Source organism: Calonectris borealis, chromosome 3 (assembly GCF_964195595.1).
Source record: "Calonectris borealis chromosome 3, bCalBor7.hap1.2, whole genome shotgun sequence".
In the NCBI taxonomy this organism is placed as follows: domain Eukaryota; kingdom Metazoa; phylum Chordata; class Aves; order Procellariiformes; family Procellariidae; genus Calonectris; species Calonectris borealis.
In genome coordinates this window covers 101,062,203-101,083,132 of record NC_134314.1, presented here as the reverse complement: position 1 = coordinate 101,083,132, position 20,930 = coordinate 101,062,203, and the positions used below count along the sequence as shown (strand labels likewise).

At 36.5% G+C, this 20,930-nt stretch overlaps 1 protein-coding gene across 2 annotated transcripts in view; it reads left to right on the top strand.

Moving 5' to 3' along the window:
• MTA3 (metastasis associated 1 family member 3) overlaps positions 1-20,930 on the top strand; it is a 148,326-nt gene that overhangs the window by 65,000 nt on the left and 62,396 nt on the right. For both annotated transcript variants that reach the window (XM_075146936.1, XM_075146937.1), the window contains exons 8-11: positions 5,260-5,359; positions 10,364-10,552; positions 15,044-15,118; positions 20,388-20,446. In XM_075146936.1, coding sequence (XP_075003037.1) covers positions 5,260-5,359; positions 10,364-10,552; positions 15,044-15,118; positions 20,388-20,446 — 423 coding nt within the window. The remainder of the gene's footprint in view (positions 1-5,259; positions 5,360-10,363; positions 10,553-15,043; positions 15,119-20,387; positions 20,447-20,930) is intronic.

The window sequence follows — 20,930 nt, the reverse complement described above, 5'->3', positions numbered from 1 at the left end:
GTGCTTCTGGATTCTCTTTAGGTGATGAGAAGTAAGAGGAATTGGAGTTCATTAAAGAGGTAGTGAAATTTAATGACAGAATTGCAACATAAAATTATGTGGTAAAGATGATGAAAAATCTTGATGCCAATGCTGCACTCGCAGAACTAGGTGTTTGCTAGCAAGGTGAATTACAGCATCTAATGGTAGGCAGATGGTTTGGCAATAAAAAGGAAAAATATGCTCACATCAGGTTTACTAGGAGTATGAAAAATACTGTGTTTCTGCCTGTCTGTCATGCTTGGCCAATACATGTATTTAAAAGACGTGTAGATGAGGCCCTTAGGGACATGGTGTAGTGGGCATGGTGTGTTGGGTTGATGGTTGGACACGATGATCTTAGAGGTCTTTTCCAACCTGTATGATTCTATGATTCTATGATTCTATGTTTATTCCTTTGTACATTTTGTGTTACTATATTTCTTCTTGACCAAATTCATTTGAAAACAACTATTCAGACTTGGAGCTGAATTTCTTTTTGCACCTTTTTTTATGAATTCTCATCTATTGCATTATAAAAAAAAAAAACAACTTTCTGCAGCAGCATTTTCATGGACCTGCTTTTTGGAGGTTGTAAATCTCCTCTGTGACTGAAATTGCAGCATGGAGTACAGATGATCCTGTGAATTAAACTACTTGTATGTATCGGATTCTATTTCTATTGAATAATAAAGATTTCACATATGTTCCATTTCTACTCATTTAGTAATGAAACTGAAGGCTAGTTGTGGTGCGTAGGGACATTATATATAATGCCACCCCTGACCCTAACTTTGAGAGTCTTTCAGAGAAAGAATAGTGGCAGGTGACTTTCATTTTTATCATGTCATCTCCCTTTGCACTCTAAGTATCTGAAGTGATAATAATGAAGCATAGCACTGTACAGACAGTTGTTTAGAAATGCAAGGAAAATGTGTCTTCTGGAACGGCATCATTTTACCATGAATATGTTCTTCATGTCAGATTTTGCATTATGCAGTGGTAAAAATCTCAGGGGTATTTTTCAACATTAATTAATATTGTGCTGATGACATATATCTCCCCTGAAGAAGCTTTTTTTTTTTCCTTCTTTCCAAGATTTTAAGTATCACGAGACTCTCTTAGGGAGCAATCAGATATTAATTGGCTGTTTATAAAGTGCTGTTATTGATAGCAGTCTAAGAGGTCATCTTTTAGGACCATTTCCAACTTACAGTGAAAGGGAACATTGCTGTAATAATAAGGAAAACAAAAAGCTTTCCTAGCAGATAGGAAGCCACCAAAGAGCCACTTAATTATTTTCCTCAAAAATGTTAATTCTCCGGTGAGACGTAGGTTTCATTCATTAGTTTGCAAATCTGTGAGGAAAATTGTGAATTTGCAGATTCATGCATTGAGGTGGTTTGCTTTAAACAGATCTGTCCAGAATATATCCACTACTCATCTCGTATCACTGAAACAGAGAAACAGTGCATAAAAGTGAACAATTTTAAAATAAACATCCTCAGATTAAAAAGGATCTCTGTCTCAGCTGGGTTTTTGAGAATACAAGGTAGAAGAAAATAGAGAGTTACTGGCCTGGATCCAGAACTTTCTGGATCTGATTTGATGCCAGACGGCTGTTGCTACCGGGGAGACTAGTGACTGTTTTTATCTTGATGTATAATCACAGTGGTTCCAGATTTTCTTTGGTAAATAATGTCCCTTTTCAGAACTAGTTACTGATGAGCAATTGAATCTTTAGAAATGTGTTATAACAGTCTCTTGCATTTGCTGCCTCATAATTTCATTGGCTACTAGTAATACTAATCTTATGCAAAAATTTGAACAATTACTTCCTTGAATGTCTTAGACTTGAGTGATAAGAAATTTGGAGCGATGTATTTTCTGTGTTCAGTACCTAATCTGAAGTTTCTCCTGAATGTAGGGCCCATAGGCACAACAAAATGATGATGAGCTACTTCATCCCTGGAGAGTTCACTGTCAGGTTTTTTTGGACATAGATATTGTTGAGTTTTGCTGAATTTGTGGATTTGTTCCATAGTCTTAGATCCTGGCACCAGATTATCTTGATTTATGTTTGTATGGTTTGTATGGTTGTCGGTTATAAGTCCTTGAGAGAACGTTCTTGGTTCTGGTCTTTAAGATAATTAAAACAAGGAAAACCTAATTAAGGTAACACTGGATCGTTTGGTCTAGCCCTTAAAGCTTTTATACCTGCTTACCGATACAGCCTGTGCAAAGAATGATCTCTCTGCTGGTAATACCAATTGTTTATCATTCTTGTCCATCTCTCTGCCACCTGTGTAATTCACTGTCTGTATGCCTTTTGGCTTTAGCTTATTTTGGGAGGCGTGGGGAGTGTTGGTTTCTGTTTGAAGTCTCAGTACTTTAATTACTTGTTGAGTAACTAATTTGTGACTAGCTTGCTGAGCACATTTTTTTGGTTACCTGAGTTTATTATTGTTGTTGAATTAAATATAGTTTCAATTAAATATTTACAGTTATTCTTTGGATTCTGCCAACGTAATGAAACATTTACATTAAAGAGTCTGCTTAAAAGAAAAAATGAATTGTTAGGGTCTGACTGTTCAGCCTGCATTGGCTTAATACTGAGTTTTATTTTGGTAGCAGATAGGTGAAGACAGTAGTGTGTTTTCTGGAATTAGGCATTGGTTAGTTAGTTACTTTTTCATTTTGACATTCTAAAAATAATTCTTTGGTGTTATTATTAGAAAAAAATCATGCAAGGAAAAATGACAAAGGAAATGTTTGACCTTTGTATCAATATGTTCCTCATATCTGTATTTTAAATGGAAAAACATGAAAATTAAGGTATTTTAATGATTTCTAAAATTAATATTGAATTTGGATTGCATGGCTAGATTATACAGAGCACTGTATATCACTGATAAGTTTTGAGACTAGTTACTATTTAACAGCCAAATGCTCTAGCATTCCTACACTTGCTTGGATCGTCTGAAAAATTCACTGTTTTTCAAAAGTTTCCAGGGAAAGGTGAACTGGAAGTTACGTTGATTTCAAGATATAGCCGCAGACACTCACACCCCTGTCCCCCCTCCCACCCCCCCCAAATGGCACACTGCCTGCATTTTATGGTGATTCTTATTTGTTTTGCACTCACGTATCCCACACTCCCACGCAGCATTCCTCTGACAGTTGTGATCCTCTCCTACTCAGTACAGCACTGAAGCGATGTCAACTAGTGCATCAATTCTTATCTCTTTTATCACTCACTCGAAATAAATGTAGCTTTATATTGTGTCTTAATTTTGACTTTACATACTGGGCAACATAATTCACATATGCTTGGGCTCTGAAGTCAGCCTAAAAAGTTGGAAGGCACAAGAGAAGTCACTCTCTTGATGTGCTAGAGAGTGACTTGTGAGGACATACTCTTTGTAATTTCCATAGCATACTCTGATTTTATTTTAGAAATATGGTCAAAAGAAAATAGTGTTAATTATGCAAAAGGAAGATAAGCTAGTAGGTAGCAGCAGAAGGGAAATACAGTCATGCCGCATGCAGCTTTACTGGTTTGAACAGTAGCAACAGAAGGATCACAGGAAAGACTGTTTAGCTACAACCCTTATCAATGCCAGCATGTTTAAAGGGGTTGACTGACTATCAGGAAATGTGTTCACAATAGAGCCTTATTCTTGGGACTGATTTGTGGACAAATACTGTTTTATGTACTGCCAAACCTTTTAAAAAAGAAAATGGAATGTGTGTGTGTGTTCTTGTCACATATTTGCCATCTCTGCAAAGAGGGAGCAAAGGTTGTGGAACAACTGTGAATATAACTTATTTATTCCACAACCTTTAGAAATTTAAGCAGTTAATATCTGGAGTGTGTGAATCACTGCTGTTGAATCTTAACTTGTGTCTTACAAGTTTTTGGCAACAAGTACCGAAACATGCGTTCAGTATTAAATGTTTTGAAATTCAAGATAAAATTGCCGTAACAGATGTTATTTCCAGTTTCTCCACGATCAATAATTCACCTTAGTGAGTTAAACTCTTGATGCACATTAGATTTATTGTTGAATATCAGGTTTATAGTATGTGACACTTTCATTGTGTTGATCTCTGTCAATGACATTCCTCATTGGTGTAATTCCGCACTTATAACTTGCGTGAGTGTAATTGCTGAGTGAGGCTCCAGTCCTTAGTCCAGAAGTTTACACTGTATTAAAAATGTTAGGTGAGTTGGTTAGAAGGACTTATATCATGTCATAACTGCAACAAATAATGTTTTTCTAATATCATAGTGACAAAATGCACCTCAAGGGTCATTACGCAACTCAGGGTACTGGAGCAACTTCTGTTCTATTAATTAATCATCTTCCACACGTGTCGCTGCATCTTTCCTCATTTCCTGTATGATATGCTGAGCCCAGTCAAATTCTCTTATGCATCTTTCCCTTCACTGTGGATGATACATAGATAGGCTTCCAAGAAAAGTTTGCGGTTTAGAAGAGTCACTATCACACTAATTCTCCATCTCTATTCATTATCTTTTGTTGCTGTGGTAAGTATAATAAATGCCATACACAATTCATCAACAAAAGTGAAAAAAAAAGTAAAGGTTTGGAGAAGAACGTGTCCGTTCAGTAATGCTGGAATGCTTTTATTAAGTTGGCTGAGAGATCCTTTATTTCATTATTACTTAAAACCTGTGACAAAAATATTATTTTGCAGGTACCTTAGACTAAGCTAATATGCTTTCTTTGCCTCACTAATGGAAGTAGTAGACATGCATGAAGTGAATAAAATGTTATTAATTTCCTCATGGGAACAGAGTGAACCCTGTTTTTTAAATTGTATTGTAATTTGTTAAACAGCGTTGTGGCTTTTTAATTTTAAAAATAATGGTCACGGTTGAAAAACCCAAACTGAGTAGGATCTGTGACTTCATATATAATAAAAAATTGGTACATTAAAAAGTTGGTACATTAGAATTCTCCAAGTATTTTGTTTCCATGCTGCTGTTCTTATATGTAGGTTGTTACTTTTGGGGGAGAAGGTCAGAGTTTTTCCTGCAGTGTGTGGTGATTTGTCTTTATCAAATTGTCTTTTGTTAGCAAAGATCTGAAATCTTAAGAGTAACAGTATGTGACTTTTATTTGTAAAAGGACACTTTTATAGATATGACATAGTCTGATAATAAAAAGGTTACATCTTTCTATGCATTTACTGTCTACTGTTTCTCTGTTGTAGTGCGGTTGGCACGTTTGCTCGAGCATTGGACTGCAGTAGTTCCGTCAGGCAACCTAGTTTACACATGAGTGCAGCTGCTGCTTCCCGAGACATCACACTGGTAGGTGGCTTCTTAAAAACCCTACATTTTTTTGTATCTGTGAATGCAACAGTATCTATTACTCCAGAGTCCCTGTCCTCCAGATATCCGTTTTCCTTTAGATCCCTGCGTGCAAGGTGTGTGTGTGTATGGTAGATAATCCTATGTGTTTTCTGTAAGCATGTTGGTGCTGCCCTTGTAATCATACTGTAAATCACTTGACAGTAGCTGAAATCTATTTAAATATAATACCTTCATATGTGATACTTTGCACGGCAGAGTGGATAATACACATTGTATAGGGATTCATTCAGTATAATTAATCAATAGTGTGATTTAAAGTATGTGGTAATAAAGCTGACATGAAATTGTTTAGATGATGTTTTATACTTACTAGATGTATGTGTCAGTAAATTTTATAAAGTATAAGCAATCTGACTTTGTAAGCAACTTTTTGAAGAACATTTTACTTAGGATGTCCTTAGGATGTTTCCTTAGTTTGTTCACTGTAATGTAAGCACCTGCATCTTCTAAAGAAAGTTAAAAATATATCAATTACAGACCAAAGTTTTGTCTCTGTATATTCATATTAGCTGAGATGACAAGATGTGCTACAGTAATAAAAGCATGCCAGGAAAACTATGTGAGAACAAAAAAATCTTACTGTTTCGTAGAATCAAGTTTGACTTAGATTTCCAAAGACATCAGCAGGAGTTGTTTATTATTTTAAGTATTTGTGTACAGAATCATGAAGATGATAGTTAAGGCCAAAGTAGATCTGCTATTCATCAGATATTTGAGTATTTGAACTAGAGGACACTTGATGAAACTAACAGATCAGTTTAAAATAGTTAAGGTACTGCCTTATAAAGTGGCTGGAGAGCCCCTGGAGTTCAGTTAGACAAAATTTTGTGGGAACAGACAGTATGAGCAGGTTAAAAAAAGGGGTCAGAAAAATTATGGACCATGGGTCCATAAATGGGTACTGAGGAGAATAGGGAGAGGTGTACTGTCTGGCATTCCTCATTCCCAAGGTTTGTAGATGCTGGTGATGAAATGGGAATTGACCTGAGACTGTGGTTAGACTTACTTGCGTATTTTCTCTAAGTGATATCCCTTGGTGCTGCTGTCAGAGACTGAATGCTTGGCTAGATGGATGACTGGTCTGATTCAGTAGGGCAGTTCTTATATTCCAGGTAAAATATATTCATTAGTATTATGAGAAAAATATTTAATTTCTTACATTTTGCGGTGTACTCAAAGGCTATTAAACAGGAAACTGATTTAGTCTGGACTATGGTAGTGTAGTAGAGGCAGTGGCAAAATGTAATGTTTTCAGTAATACTCAAAATGAGTTTTCTGTTTCGCTTGCTGGTTTGGCCTTACCAACACAATTCTGTTCACATTAAATGCTTTTTTTTTTCTCCATCAAAATAGTTCTTTAGTTTAACATTCTTCATTTTATGAAGATTTCATTGGATTAAGAATTTCTAATAAATCCCACACATTGCGCATCCTTCTTACTGTATTCAGTGATTAATAGCGTAGATTCATCCTTACAGCAATTTCTTCTTATTTGAAAGTACATGTGCAGTGCTGCTAATAAAGGGATACATTTAGTGTTTGAGTGCCATAGAAGATCCATTAAGTTCCATTACGCTTAATGAAAGGCATATCTGATAATGAGGCACCAGAGGAGCCACCCCAGGTTTAATTATTGTGTCTGTCCGTTCTCATTTTCCTACCCCCTCAGCTTTTTTAAACGCTTCTTTTTTGCTCTTTGGCAATATACTTCCTTCTAAATTAAGAAAAGACAAATTTGTCATTATAGTTGTTATTCTTTCAGACGTTCCCGTGTTAATTGGGAGCATATTTTCAGCAGCAGTTAAAGTTAGTACAGATGTTTGCAGAACTTGTGGTGTATCTTATTTATGCTTTGGAAGGGATGTAGGTGCATAACACGAAGAAAATTATACTGTCTGTATTCTTAATGCAAGGCAGATAACCCTTGCACCCGAAGTGCTATTAATGGGATTTCTGTACACCACACCTGTGGCTTTCCGGTATTCCTAATCAGTTGTTTCAATTAGAGATGACTGTAAACTAAAGATACTAAAAAAGAATACAATAAATGCATAGGTTATAAACATGAGTAAATTCGCAGTGAATGTACACATTAGGGAGGTCTTGCAGCTTAACAGCAAGTGAGAGGCTACTTTCAGGCTTCCTTATTTTGAAAACATGGGAAAGGTAATGAGACAAGGCAGGAAACTACCAATGCTTCTAGAAAACCCTACTAAAAGACATGAAACAATGTGTGTTTACCTTCTTCGATGATAGTAAATGTTCTTTTCTTACAGTGATAAAGATTTGTGAGACATACAGCCAACTGAAACTTGCATTTCTGGCCTTCTGAAAGACAGTGTTTTATTTTATAAGGAAAATTCATCTCTGGGAAGAGAAAGGAACTGTGAAGGCTTCCTGTTTCAGATTCCTAAACATTGCGTAGTGCATACACTGACAATGAGAGCCATTAAAGCAAAGCAGGTTGATGGAATCACTTGCTCCTTGTGGTGGGCTTGTTTGGAAGAGCCTGTGCTACTTTACTGTAAGGATGTAAATCTGGTTTTGGATGTCTCTTCAAAATGAAAAGTATGAACAGGTTTTTCCTTTGCATTTTGAACGACATCTTTTTAATGATTTTTGTTAGACTTCCATATATGTGGGTCCTAAGATAAACATGCTTAAAAGATTACTGAATTACAGAATCCATACTTTGTTTCCAGTTTCAGTGCATTGTTGGAGGCAGTTCAGTCTGGTTGATTTAACTGACTACTGAAATTGCAGCTGGTTTGGGAACTGTGTGTTACAGCCTGTTTGCAGTGTGCCCTGTCATTCCCTTTCTTCCCAGCTCCATGCAGCCCTTCCTTAGCTTTGTGGATAGTTTCTTCCTTTACCTGCTTAAATTTGGACTTGGAGTTCCCTCTGTCTGTGAGGCTAATACCTTTCCTCTGGTGGGGACCCTTTGTATGTTCAGGACAGTATGGTCTGAGCAAGAGTTCTTAGGGAAGGGTCTTTCTTCCTCTGTCCTTCAAGCTCCTATTTGGGAGAGACAATGACAGTTCTTCCCAGCCTTCTGCTCCTTAGGTATCAGGTACCCACTAGTTGTTTCTTGCAGTCCTCTCATCCTTGGGTAAAGCAGATAAAAAGGAAATACTCCAAGACTTTTTGTCTTGGGCTCTAGTAATGTCTTCAGGCAGCTCTTGTTTTTGCTAGCACAATTTACTTACTGCAGTGTGGGAATTTGATTACAGGTAAGGGCTGACAAACCTGCAGAAGGCAGAGAGTGTTATTGTGGGAACTTGTCAGTGGTCTTCTATCACAGAACAGCTCAGTGAAGACAGTACTTATCCACAGAGTTCATTATGAATCTTTTCTTTAGTAATACCAAAAAAAGCTTCATGGAATCAGATGTTTATTATAGATGGAAAAATGAACATAAGGCAAGAGCAAGATCCTGATTTCTTCACTTCTGTTGTCATTTTTAAGAAAGTTGGTATCAGTGAATAGATCCAGATTTAGCAGCTGCTTGGAAAATGTCCAGTATGTGCTGCTTTTCAACAAGGGCTGCAATTTAAACAAAGGTTTAAACCTTGGTAACGCATGTAAGAGTTCAATCTTTAGGCCTGGCTTACTCATTGCCGGAGTGATAAGCAATAAATCCGTGGTTTCATTTTATATTCTCTAATCTGAAGATTATGGATTTTAGACATTATGCTATGTGTTTCCGTATTAGAATACTTCAGTACATATTAGAAGGCTTCTTCTCAAGGCTGGTGAATTCAACTTGAACCATAAGTAAAATGACATACTGTAGGATAACAGTGACGTTACTTCTTGCAGACAAAACAATTCAAGAATCTTGTGCTTGATAGCTTTCAAAGAGGTATATTGAAAGCTGGAGAAAGGCTTTAGCCACTCATGGGAGATGGCAGAAGATAAGGAGAATTCATTATTTGCTGTACATTTGTATGCAGAAGCTCAACTGCAATTGCTTTGTAAGTGCTATACTGACACATAATGCAAGAGTGTTTTTTCCTTGAAAGGTTTTGGGTGCCCGCTCTCATAAGATGAGTTTAGGGCTGTGTTAGAGATTGCATGCTACAGTTACAGCTCATCGCTGTGGTGGGACAAACAGGTGAGAGACTCATGTTATGCAGTCACACACATTATTGCACTTTATACCTCTAATACCTCCTTCAGCACAACAACTGAAGATTGTGGTGATGGGGGCCTTTGGGACGCTGAGTCAGAAAGGCTTCTTGTATGTTGCTCGATTTCCCTGCGCATGGCTTTGTGATGTAATTGCTTACTTTTCATATTCCCCATCGTTGGTTACTGATATGAAGCGTTCAGTCTTACCTCTAAAGTGAAATGCTATAACTTGTTCGTTTTCTGTTTTCCTCTTTTATGAAGGAAAGTGAAGTAACCAAAGAAACCTCACTTACCCATGTCTGACAACAAAGTTTAGCAAGGGGCAAAAGTCTTGCTTGTTTTTCAGTATGATGATAATGAAAACAATAAATGGCTTCCTTCCCCAGGAATGAGAATACTGAGCACATAGATGTCTGGGCAGCTGTTGAGCTACCATTTGGAACTTCTGTTAATTGAAAATAGCCCCTCAGTCAGTTTATGCCACTGTCTCTGTTGGGTTGCTTGGAACCAATTTCTAGCAACTAAAGATTCTCTAGAAATGTTTGCTAGTAATTTGCAGGAACTACTAAACGAATGTCATTTTTAGTAAACATTTTATTAAGGCATTTCCTTCCCCAAATTAAGGAATAAACAATTTATTTTCCCTATGTTCCACAGCAGAAAGCCTGTGATATCAAGATAGATTCTAAATTTGGCATTAGTTGAGGCTTCTTGCATGGCTTATAGAAAATAAGCCATTGAATTTGCGTTAACTGAAATGGACTGCGGTCTATTTAAACAAGTTTTTTATTCTGTCCTTCTCCGTTCTAGTTTCATGCAATGGATACACTGCATAAACACAACTATGATTTGAGCAGTGCCATCAGTGTTCTAGTGCCACTTGGGGGGCCTGTCTTGTGTAGAGATGAAATGGAAGAGTGGTCAGCATCAGAAGCTAGTTTATTTGAAGAGGCATTGGAGAAGTATGGCAAGGACTTCAATGACATTCGACAAGACTTTGTAAGTACGAAAGTAGTACACCTTTCTGTTACTGTGTTTTCGCATGGGTGAGCATAACTGCTTTCTGTAGGTTTGGAAGATTAGCTAGAGGAGAAATCTGTGTAGCTAATATATGTAATTAACATACATACACATTTAATCTGGATGAAAGTCAATATGCTTTCTTGTTCGGTGCCGTTCTTTGGAAAGATGTTGACAGAAGATAATCTGTTTAATGGTTTAATACCAGGTAGGATATCTCATGCTGATATGTTTTGAAAAGGATTTTTACAAGGATTTTACAAGCATCTGAAAAAGTTCCAGCAGCTTTTCACAACTTTTCCACAATTTCCAGTGAGATTCATTAGCAGCTGACATGGCTGATTCCCCTGAGTGTTTTTGGAAAAGCTGGGGTTTCCATCTGTAGTTAGCAGAGAGAAATTTATATTCAAATAGCTTTTAAAGTGCACTACAGGGAGTTATTTTGACATATTAGGTATTTTGGCACTTCTGAAAAGTAAAGGAAATGTTTTCCAGTATATTCTAACTACACTGGTTTTGGTACTGAAATATCAGACTATAGGACAGCAAAGCTTTAATTTGCTGAATTCTAATGCAGAGTAATTAAAAGAAATTGATTCTAACACTGATTGCTGGAACTGCTAGTAATTTGTCTGCAAATTTTTTTGCACGTTTCTTGGAGAGCCTCTTTCTTTCCAGGAAAAAGATTTCCTCTGTTGTACTAAGTTCAGGTTGGGCTTTGTGAAAAGGCTAGGATTTGAGCCAAAGGAATTCTGTTATCTAAGACTGAAGTCAATTGAAACATTTTCATAACAACTCTTTCTGCTTGATTTTGAGAGCTCAGATTTTTCTTCTTTGCAGATACTACTAATAATCTTTGTGAGGGGAAAATGATACTGTATGGTAAACGTAGAAGTCCTTCCAAGATAGAGTGCAGGACAGTGGGAGGAGTCTTGGCACTGAGCTAAGCTGTCTTTTCTTCACTTTCACAGTTCTGAAATGAAACAGAATTGAATGAAGGTGGGAAGGGAAGGCTATTGTTTTTCTGAAGAACTGACATTTTAACAGGTGTATTATATCTGCGTGTTATTTTTGAGATTCCTAAGGGAGAAAATGTTCACTGCATTCATCTCATAAGATTGAAAATTGCATCATGGATGAAATAGCTGTGTTAAGTTCAAGAAAATACGATTGGAAAAGAATATTTTATAGAGTTTTAGAACTGAAATCTTAATGTAAACTACAATTCCTTATTATTTCTCATACAGATAAATGGTCCTCAGCTGTAATTGTACGATAGTTCAGTAGCTATGTCTTCTAACTAAATGTTTCCTAATACATAGTATTTGGCTTTTCAATGACTGTTATTTTGCTGTAAAATGTGCCTGTCATAGGGAAACAAATAATTATGCAGACATTCATACGCTCAAGAGGAAAGCTTCCCAGAGGACTAAGAGAAAATGACTGTCTCAATGGGTGTATCAAGTAGCCAGGAAGTATTGATGTGCTTCTGAAGTAGGTGGTTGAATTGTTGGGTTTTCAGGATGAGGTGGGGTTGTCTGGCAGGCAGGAAGTCTTTTCCTACTGAATTCTGCTACTTAAATTCCTAAAGACAGAGTCTAATTATGGAATAGTCAATATTACATATATAGTAAAGGTTTTTCCCATGGAAATTTTACTTATTTAATTTTTTTCTAAAATTAAATTCCGTATTTATTAAAAGTTAAGTTACTAAGTTCTTCTGGAACTTAATTTTCTGAGTTAAATCCTTGATTCAGTTAAATGAGTAGAAGATCTTTCTCTTATATCGTGAAGGCAGAATTTCACTGTGTGAACTGACATTCAATGTGGAGCTCAAGCATTAAGCTATAAACATGAAATATTAGTAAGCAAGACAGTTATTATAAATTAAATGGTGTAAAGGAGTTTACCTTTTTTTTTAATAGAGAGAAGTTCATTTGTTATCAAATTACCAGTCTAGCCTTTGAATAATCATTTTCGTCAGCTGTTGGCTCATCAACTGTTATAGGAGCTCATTTGTTGAGGTTCTGCTGTCTTTAAGAACCTATGCGAATCCTAATCAACCTAAACTTTTTAAGTTAATTGAATTACTTACTGTGCTTGAATTACTTCACATCCCAGGGTAGTAGAATGGAAGAAGACTGAGTATTTTATGTTCTCCAGATATAACTATTTTCCTAATGGTAAGAAACAGTTGTTATGCTTGTTAATTCTTAGCTTTTCATTATCAACTGTTTTCACAAATCTATAACTATATCTCAAATATGGCAGGAAAGGCCTTGGGAATCAGACTTGAACCATTTATAGGAGCAACTGTTTTCCAACTTCAGAAAATTGTGGAAACATGCCTTGAAGTTAACATGTTCATTTTAAGATACTTTATAATCCTTCCTTTTTCCTGCTGGTCTGATTTGAGTGGTCCATTTTTATCCTGAAGAAACTGAAAATTCCCTCTCCCTCTCAGTTTTTTTACTGCTGACACCTCTATGCTAATTTTCTCCTACAAAAATGTCATGCAGATGGTCATTTTTACTTCTTTCAATTAGTGTTTAATAGAATTTGGTAATGAGAGTACGTTATTCTATGGCTGTTCACAGCTTCTCTGGCAGTTCAGAGCAACCTCTGGAAAATTCACGTGCCTCTACAGTGTTTTGTCATTTAAGTGCGTAGGTAAACAGAATACAGAATATTCATACTCAGTCTGTCAAACAGGTTTTCTGAGTTGTGAATCAAAGTGTAAAAGGATTATGGTTATCCAGTCCAAGCACCTTAATTATCTTTCTTTAACTGTAGATGCCTACTGAGTGAATGAACATACTGGTGTCACAATCATAGTTAAAACAGATTAAAGTATTTCTAGAGAAATGTCAAACATAATCTGTAGCATGACTGTGTTAATAAGTGTTCAGGAAAGAAAATAAGTATAGAGAAGCTAAAATGTGCTAGTTGACAATGGCAGGTAGTTGGGGTGACAGTGTTTCATCTGGATGCCAGGAAAAATATGGACCTAGAGACTGAGAAGGAGCTCATCTGTCACCTCACACCAAACGCATGTTCCTGTCACGGCCTTTTCTTGGGCAGATTTCTCTTAAGGCATAATTTACATGAGAAAGTAAAAGGATTTTAGTAAACCGAATTGTTTTGGTATCCATTGCAACATCAGCTTATGCATTTGTTACACTGCTACATGTTAAATGCAAATGGACAAAACTGCTACTGTTTGGACCAGGGATTTACACACTGTGGTGCACTGCCTCAAAGAGATTGCACGGCTGAGTCTGGACCTGAATCCCAGCTCCTGAAAGGCAGAGGTGGGCGCCAGACTCAGTGCCTCTAAGTATCTGCAAGCAAGCAGCTAGAAAAACTGGCTGTGAGCTCCTGCGTGCTGGGAGAGGCAGCTTGGTACAGTGTTTCTCTGTTGCTTTTAGGAACATAATTAGAGGTTCAGGAACATATGCGTTTGGCTTAGGATGGGGAGAAAGCCCCAAAGTAGAGTGAATGAGGTTGGAAAGATAATGTTTCCACTTGTGTATTTTCTGGGATTTCTTAAAAATCATCCTTATTTCTGGAGAGTAGAGAATATTGGCGTTAGTGCATGCCTCTAGAAAAAACCATGCACAAAATAGTAGCATGTTTCCAGGTTATGAAGAAAAATTGCATGAATTCTGTAAGAGAATTACTAATTTAAATGATAGAATTTATGGAGTCAAATAGGTGATTCAGTAGTAATTAAAAATGGCTGCTGTATGCTTAATTTTCTCCCCTAAACTTAGGCTAATACATTTTCACTTTACCAATGAACATGTGCACCCAAAATAATCATCATCATCATCATCACTTGCCCTGAGTTTGCGCAGAGATTTTTGTGAAATATTCATTGTCAGTATCACTCTTGTTGCTCAAGATAGCATTTGTCCCTAGCATCCTTTTGTTTCTTGTTTAATGGTCAAGAGTATGCAAAGGTTTATGCGAAACTAGTGGTATTGTATGAGCAGCTGAGTTATTATGGGACTTGAAAAACCTGTGAACTAAGTACAATAACCGTTGTATTTTTTTAAGAGTGAAATTATCATGAGACTCGAACAGAGTCTTGTCAAGATGATTTATTTTGGTCCTGATGTTGTTCTCCATCTGATACACTTTATAATAGAGAGATTACCGTCTGTGCTTCCTGATGGAAATCTGGATTCTGTTTTGATCATTTTGTTTAACCATATGGCTTGAACAGAATAAATTACATTTGGATGTATAATATTGTTGTAATTCTGCATCTTTGTTAACTATAAGAAAAGATTGTGTATCATTATTAGTAATATGTATTTATTTCCATATGGATTTTAATGTAGGTATTTAATACATTGACATTTTACTATTTGTGTATCAACTATACTTGATTTTAACATGTGTTTAATAAGATGTGGACATTGCAATTTCTTGGAACCACTTTAATTTGTAATAAATGTTTTTCAGCTCCCTTGGAAGTCGCTGACTAGCATCATTGAATATTATTACATGTGGAAAACCACTGACAGATATGTGCAGCAGGTAATTTAATGGCTATTTCAGCATGAACCAGTCAGCCACGTTCTTAAAAAATCTGAACTTGTTAAAGCATAAAAATCTTGTTTGCATTCTTAAAAAGAAATACAGTGGGAGGCCTAAGGTAATATTTTAGGCTATAGACCAGTGGTTTTGTGCTGTTCACAGGGTGCATTGTCAAATCCTCTGATGCCTTCTATACATCATGTAGCTGTGAAGAGCTTTTTAAGTCATTTGTATTGTATGCTGGTTTGTAGCAATGTGATTCCTGGTCCTTACTGCAGTATGGGATAAGAAGGAAATGGGCTGCAGAGCAAACGCTTTAGGCTGTAAAGCTGTGCATGGGACTGAAGGAAAAGGAATATACACTGTGTTAAAGGTGACTGCTAATGTTATGAACCTTTTATTGATATTCCATGATAGAACATTACTTTGGCATTACCAGGATTTAAAAACAAAACTGAGAACATTCTGCATACAATGGATGTGTTCATCCTTCTGACGGAATGTTCAATTCTTTGGGTTGCTCTGGAGCAGAAATGTGATAAGATTATATTGGGTACCTACACTGGGATATTTTATGCAGGTTTAGGCAAAATTTCAGTGTTAGTGCTTTTGATATTGTACACTATATAGATTTACTCCTTGATTTAGATATACAGAATATTTTAAAATACTCCATTATAATTTGTGATTTAACATCTAAGTCTGTAGCTCCTTTACTTGCTGCATAATTAGTGGTGATGTATGTACAGCATGTTGAAAATAAATTTTATGCTGCAGTGATTACACCTGTATTGTTAGATGGATCTTTGGAATTGTTCCCGATTTTGTTACAGTGTGTCAGAAGGATGATTGCTTCAGGTTGTTCTGGTTTATTTGAAAGTGTTTCTACATCATCTTGTTAGGGTATGAAAAGTAAGGGAAAAGTGTTTTACCGCGTAGTAGACTCTTGGACTATCACAAGGACCTTTTAATTCTGTGGATAATACAAATAGAAAATAATATAAAAGGCATGTTTTTCTGGTTTGTCTCCATTCATTTCACTTTCAACGCTTTTTTTGCACTGTTAATCTTTATCCTAGAAAGGTGTTGCCAGCAGAGATTTGCTGTTCTGTTTGTCAGCTCTTAAGGATTCGGCAATGGATGATCTTGAAGAATTAGATAAAAAGATTTTATTGATACTGAAAGCCATGGATAAATTGAAGTGCAAATTGACTTTTGTCAACACTCTTAGGTTGCTCAGAGACTGATCTTGTTTCCTGTGAAATTTTTCTGAAATACTTGCCCTGGAGTGGTTGGGGAAAGACTGAGACTCCCTTTCTAAAGTTCTCTAGGGCTTCATTGTGATTCTGTTGCTGCAACGATCAAGGTCTGTGATGGTGTGTCGAGTTTGTGTATCCTTCCACAGGATTAGTTTTTTTAGCTTCACATGTGAGAAAAACACATAGGCTTTATGGTCACCTACAACTTCAATACTCTCACAAATGCCTGTGTTTTACTTGTAACTAAGTAAACTTAGAACATTGTAACTCAGAACATGGCAACAGACCACAGGATTTAATGCTTTAGACATGTTCTTTCAAGGTCATGCATGATCATCAGTAACAAAACCGGTGTAGGCCAAAAACCTCATTTCTATCCTGGTTAACATTTCTGTAATCCCTCCTAACGAGAGATCAGAACTTCATCCTGCCCTTGTTTAGTTTGTTCTGGAATGGTAAAAATAATATAGTTCGGTAAAAATGGTATCTGTAGGGTTTTTTTCCCCACCAGAACAAGCTGTGATAATTGAATGCATTTCAGGGAGAAAATATGTTCAGTAAGAAAGTGGCAATTTCAGAAGTCATTCTTCTCTAAATATCATGCTTGGGGTAGGGCAGCTTGGGGGAATGGGAAGACAAAAAGGTCGATGTACATTCTTGAATGTTCCACATAAAATACAGTCTCTGAATTCTAGATTGGTGTGATTTAATATGAAAATTTGCTCTTTATTTATCTTTATTTCTTTGTGTGAATTGGCTGCATTGTGTCAGGCATAAGGAAGGTTTCCCTTGTCATGATTGCTCCTAAATGTTATTCTTGCTTGGTAGCTGAAGGTGGTGATTTAATGGCAGTGGAGATACTGCTGCCACCTTGCCTTCAGAGCATGTTCCCTTCAAGTCAAGGTGAAGGGAAATAGATATGTTAAAGTTCTCAGTTTGTGCTGTACCTGTCTAGCAAAACTAATTAAGGCTTTGGGTAATCATTCTTGGTGATATGGCACTTTTCATGACCACTACATTATATGGTGTTTGAGGAAGGCCAGGTGGCTCATTCCACTGAATGAAATGTGTTCTCGTTATTTGTGGTGTTCTCCTTAAAAATCTGATTGAATGCAAAAAGACTTTTACTGAGACTTTGCAACAGAAAAAAGGGAGAACATATGTAAGGATAACTACATTACTGTACTACAACAACATACTATATTTCCCTCTCATTTATTTATTTCCGCTGTTGAAACCAGTACTAACGTACTGAAATGGTCATTTCTTGGGATATTTGTCAGTTGATATTCATAACAAGAGTTCTTAAAAAGAAATAGCATTCACTTTGATGGGTAGTTGATTACAAGTAGTAGAGCCCAGGTGAAAGGTGAAAAGCTGGGTTAGTGTAGCTTGACCTCCCCTACAATGCAGTCTGCAAGACTTGTTTGAAATAGCTACTGTTTAAGATCAGATGTAAATTTTTTTCAGGAAGAGCATCAGCTTTCTTTGTTACATTGCTCCAGTGATTTATTACCCTTTTTGTTACAAACTGGTGCTTTGTTTCTTGTCTAAATGTTTTCAGTTTCAACTTCCAACCTTTACAGTTTTACCAGTTTTCATCCTCTAAATTTCAACAGGCAGAGGTTTCTTCTCAGAAATTGCAACTATTTGTTGATAGTTTTGTTTCCGCATCCTTTCTTCTCTCTTGGTACTTAAAAGTTGATAGGTCAGTGTGAATTCAAGCTGTGACATTTTCGGTTGCTTTTGGAAAGCAATGTTAACCATCGTTTTAGTGCATAAAAATATAGCTTATACTGAAGTGGCATTGTGTGATTATTTTGTAGAAGGCAGTATATGATTCACTTTATACAATAAAGTAAATAAAGGAGGAAAGCAATTGCTAAAATTGCATTCCTTGCAACCCCCATGCCGTATTAAAAGTATGCTAAAATTTAATTCATGTGTATAGTCACTTCTCACTGTCACTGCCATTCAGCTTCCTACAAATGCTTTCACATTTTGACAGTGCTTCAAGGCCACTTTCCTCATTTCTTTCCCTTTATTGTGTTTTTCTCTTCTGCTCTGATGGTCTTGCTAGGTGTGCAGTGAGATTATGTGTTCTTTTTGTAGAATTGGGACCAGTTTGTTATGAACCTCTGTGGAACGCATGTGACCTGCTGCCCTGCAGTCTCGCATGCTTTTTCAGTTTGAAAACAAATTCTATATTGTTGGGTATAATATGAAAAGGAAAAAGAGACAGTTGTGGAAAGCCTGTGGCCTGAAGCTGTTAAGTGGAAAGAGTTCACTGTTGAGAGCTCTTCTGCTGGGGCTGTGAAATGTTCTCAGATTAAAAACTACCAGTTTATGAGAGTTGGAGCATGCTGCTGCTGTTCTTTCTCCTTACTCTTGTAAAAACTGACTTAAGCAGGCAGAGCATACTGTGTTTGCATTTCTGCTGTGGGCCTGTTGAAGGTGGTGCGGTGTTGCCAAGCCTGGTGCTAGGAAAAGACTGCAACTGCACCAGATGTGTCAATGGAAGTCAGTTCTGTAGCTCTGAACACAACTAGGCATCTGTGAACAGCAAAAACCTGTAAAAAAAAACCAAAAAAAAATCCCAAAAAAACTAACCTATCGTGGAAATAAATAGAAAAGGCCTCTCATAGTGCATGGGAATTAATTTATGGTGGCACGGACTGCTTAGGAGTCCATTTGTCATAGATTGCTCCTCAAAGATGCAGTTTTTATAGATGAGAGTTATGGTGATGCAACAGTTGCACAGAGGCAACTTTCTGAAATGAAAAAGAGCAGTGGTTTACATGAGGGGGCTTACTCAGACTACTCAACCAGTAAAAGCTGATTAAACCTGTAATTTGTCTCATGGCTCAGGCAAGAGACTCTCAGAGCAGAGTCTTTTGATGATACTTTTCTCAAGGTGGGAAATATCTTTGTGGATTGTGAGCCTTGCAGATATCGGATATCAGAAAATAGGAGTACAGCAGAGAAGAGAGTTGGCTGTTGTAGGAGAAATGGAGGACTGAATTTTAAACAGCTGATAAAGAAAGGGGGAATCTTGAGAGGCAGGCAGGTAGTGTCGATTTATTATTGCTGGATATCAGTGTCCCTCTTTTTTTTCTTCCTCTCTAATAAAATTGACTGTTTCAACTCCTTTTATCTTTTTTTTTTTCTTTTTTTTCTTCAAGTGAACAGAAGTAATGTCTTGAGTACAGGAAGCTCATGGAAATAATCTTTTTTCCTTCATCTTTATATACAGACGAATGTTTCGGATACAGAGTTCAGATGTCTACTGTTCATTTCTTCTGCCATCGCTGAAAAAATAGTCGTCTTAGTTACTTGTATAATATATGGAAATAACTAAAGCTTCTCAACATTTTAGAAGTTAGTAATACTTCTTGAGCGCAACATGTTTTGAGTTTGTTGCAAGTATGAAGAAAGTAATAATTTAGTAAATTCACAACTATCTTGATAGTAGTGTAGCTGTCCTGCTACTGCCGTCTTCCTGAGCTACAGTTTTAATGGCACATTAACGGAAGTAGATGTTTAATTATTTCTAACAGTCAGGGGACTTTACTGTTCCACTTCCTTGTACTGCTTATAAAAGACTAACCTCGGGCTTGACAGAGCACACAAGAAGAGTTACGTGAGTGATGAGGAACTCATCGTGTGCAATTTCGCTCATTTATTTTCTGCTTATTTTGCAGTGAGGGTTAGCCACAATGTCGTACATGTTTATGTAGATGTAATTTATGTAAATTGTAATTGTCGTTTTTACAGTCATATGTGAGGCCTGTGAGTTTTACTGGGGAGGACAGTATACTGTAATTTCAAACTAATAATAAAAATAGAGAAATTGTTTTTCATGGTTTTCATCTTGTAGATTTCTACACTTGTTTTGGAGGCTTTTGTGGAATCACAAAATAGAAATAATTTAAAGATGGATTGTGTGCAGTTTTATGAAATCTCATACTTGAATATAATAAAATATTTTAATGTGTTAATTTTTCAACTAGAAACGTCTGAAAGCGGCTGAAGCAGAAAGTAAATTGAAACAAGTATACATCCCCACCTAGTAAGTATAACAATAAAGTCATTTTTTTGAATAATGCACAGGTAAAATCGAAACAGTAACATGCATGATATTTTCTTAGTCTTTTTAATAGTTACTTTCTTAGTATTTGTAATATACAAACAGAATATACAGTGATATAATCAGAAAATGCCACGAACTCTTGTCATAAGTGAAACCTTCGTACTTAACAGAGCCTGTTGTCTTTGACCTGCAAACTGCCTGTTCTGGAACAGTGGGAAGTTTTACAAAATGTGATCAAGTGCTATGTGGACTGCTTACATGCAAGAAGGGCCTTATCATTTAAAAAGCAGTTTTTCCAGTTTTTCGGAATCCCTGTAGCACAACACTTCATATTTGTAATGTAAATGTAAATGCAATATTTCAAAATAAAAGCAGTTGTTAATGTAGTTACATAAAATAAAATCAGATACTTTCCCATTACACTTTTACCTTGTTGATACAGTCTGTTCTTCAGCTAGAGACA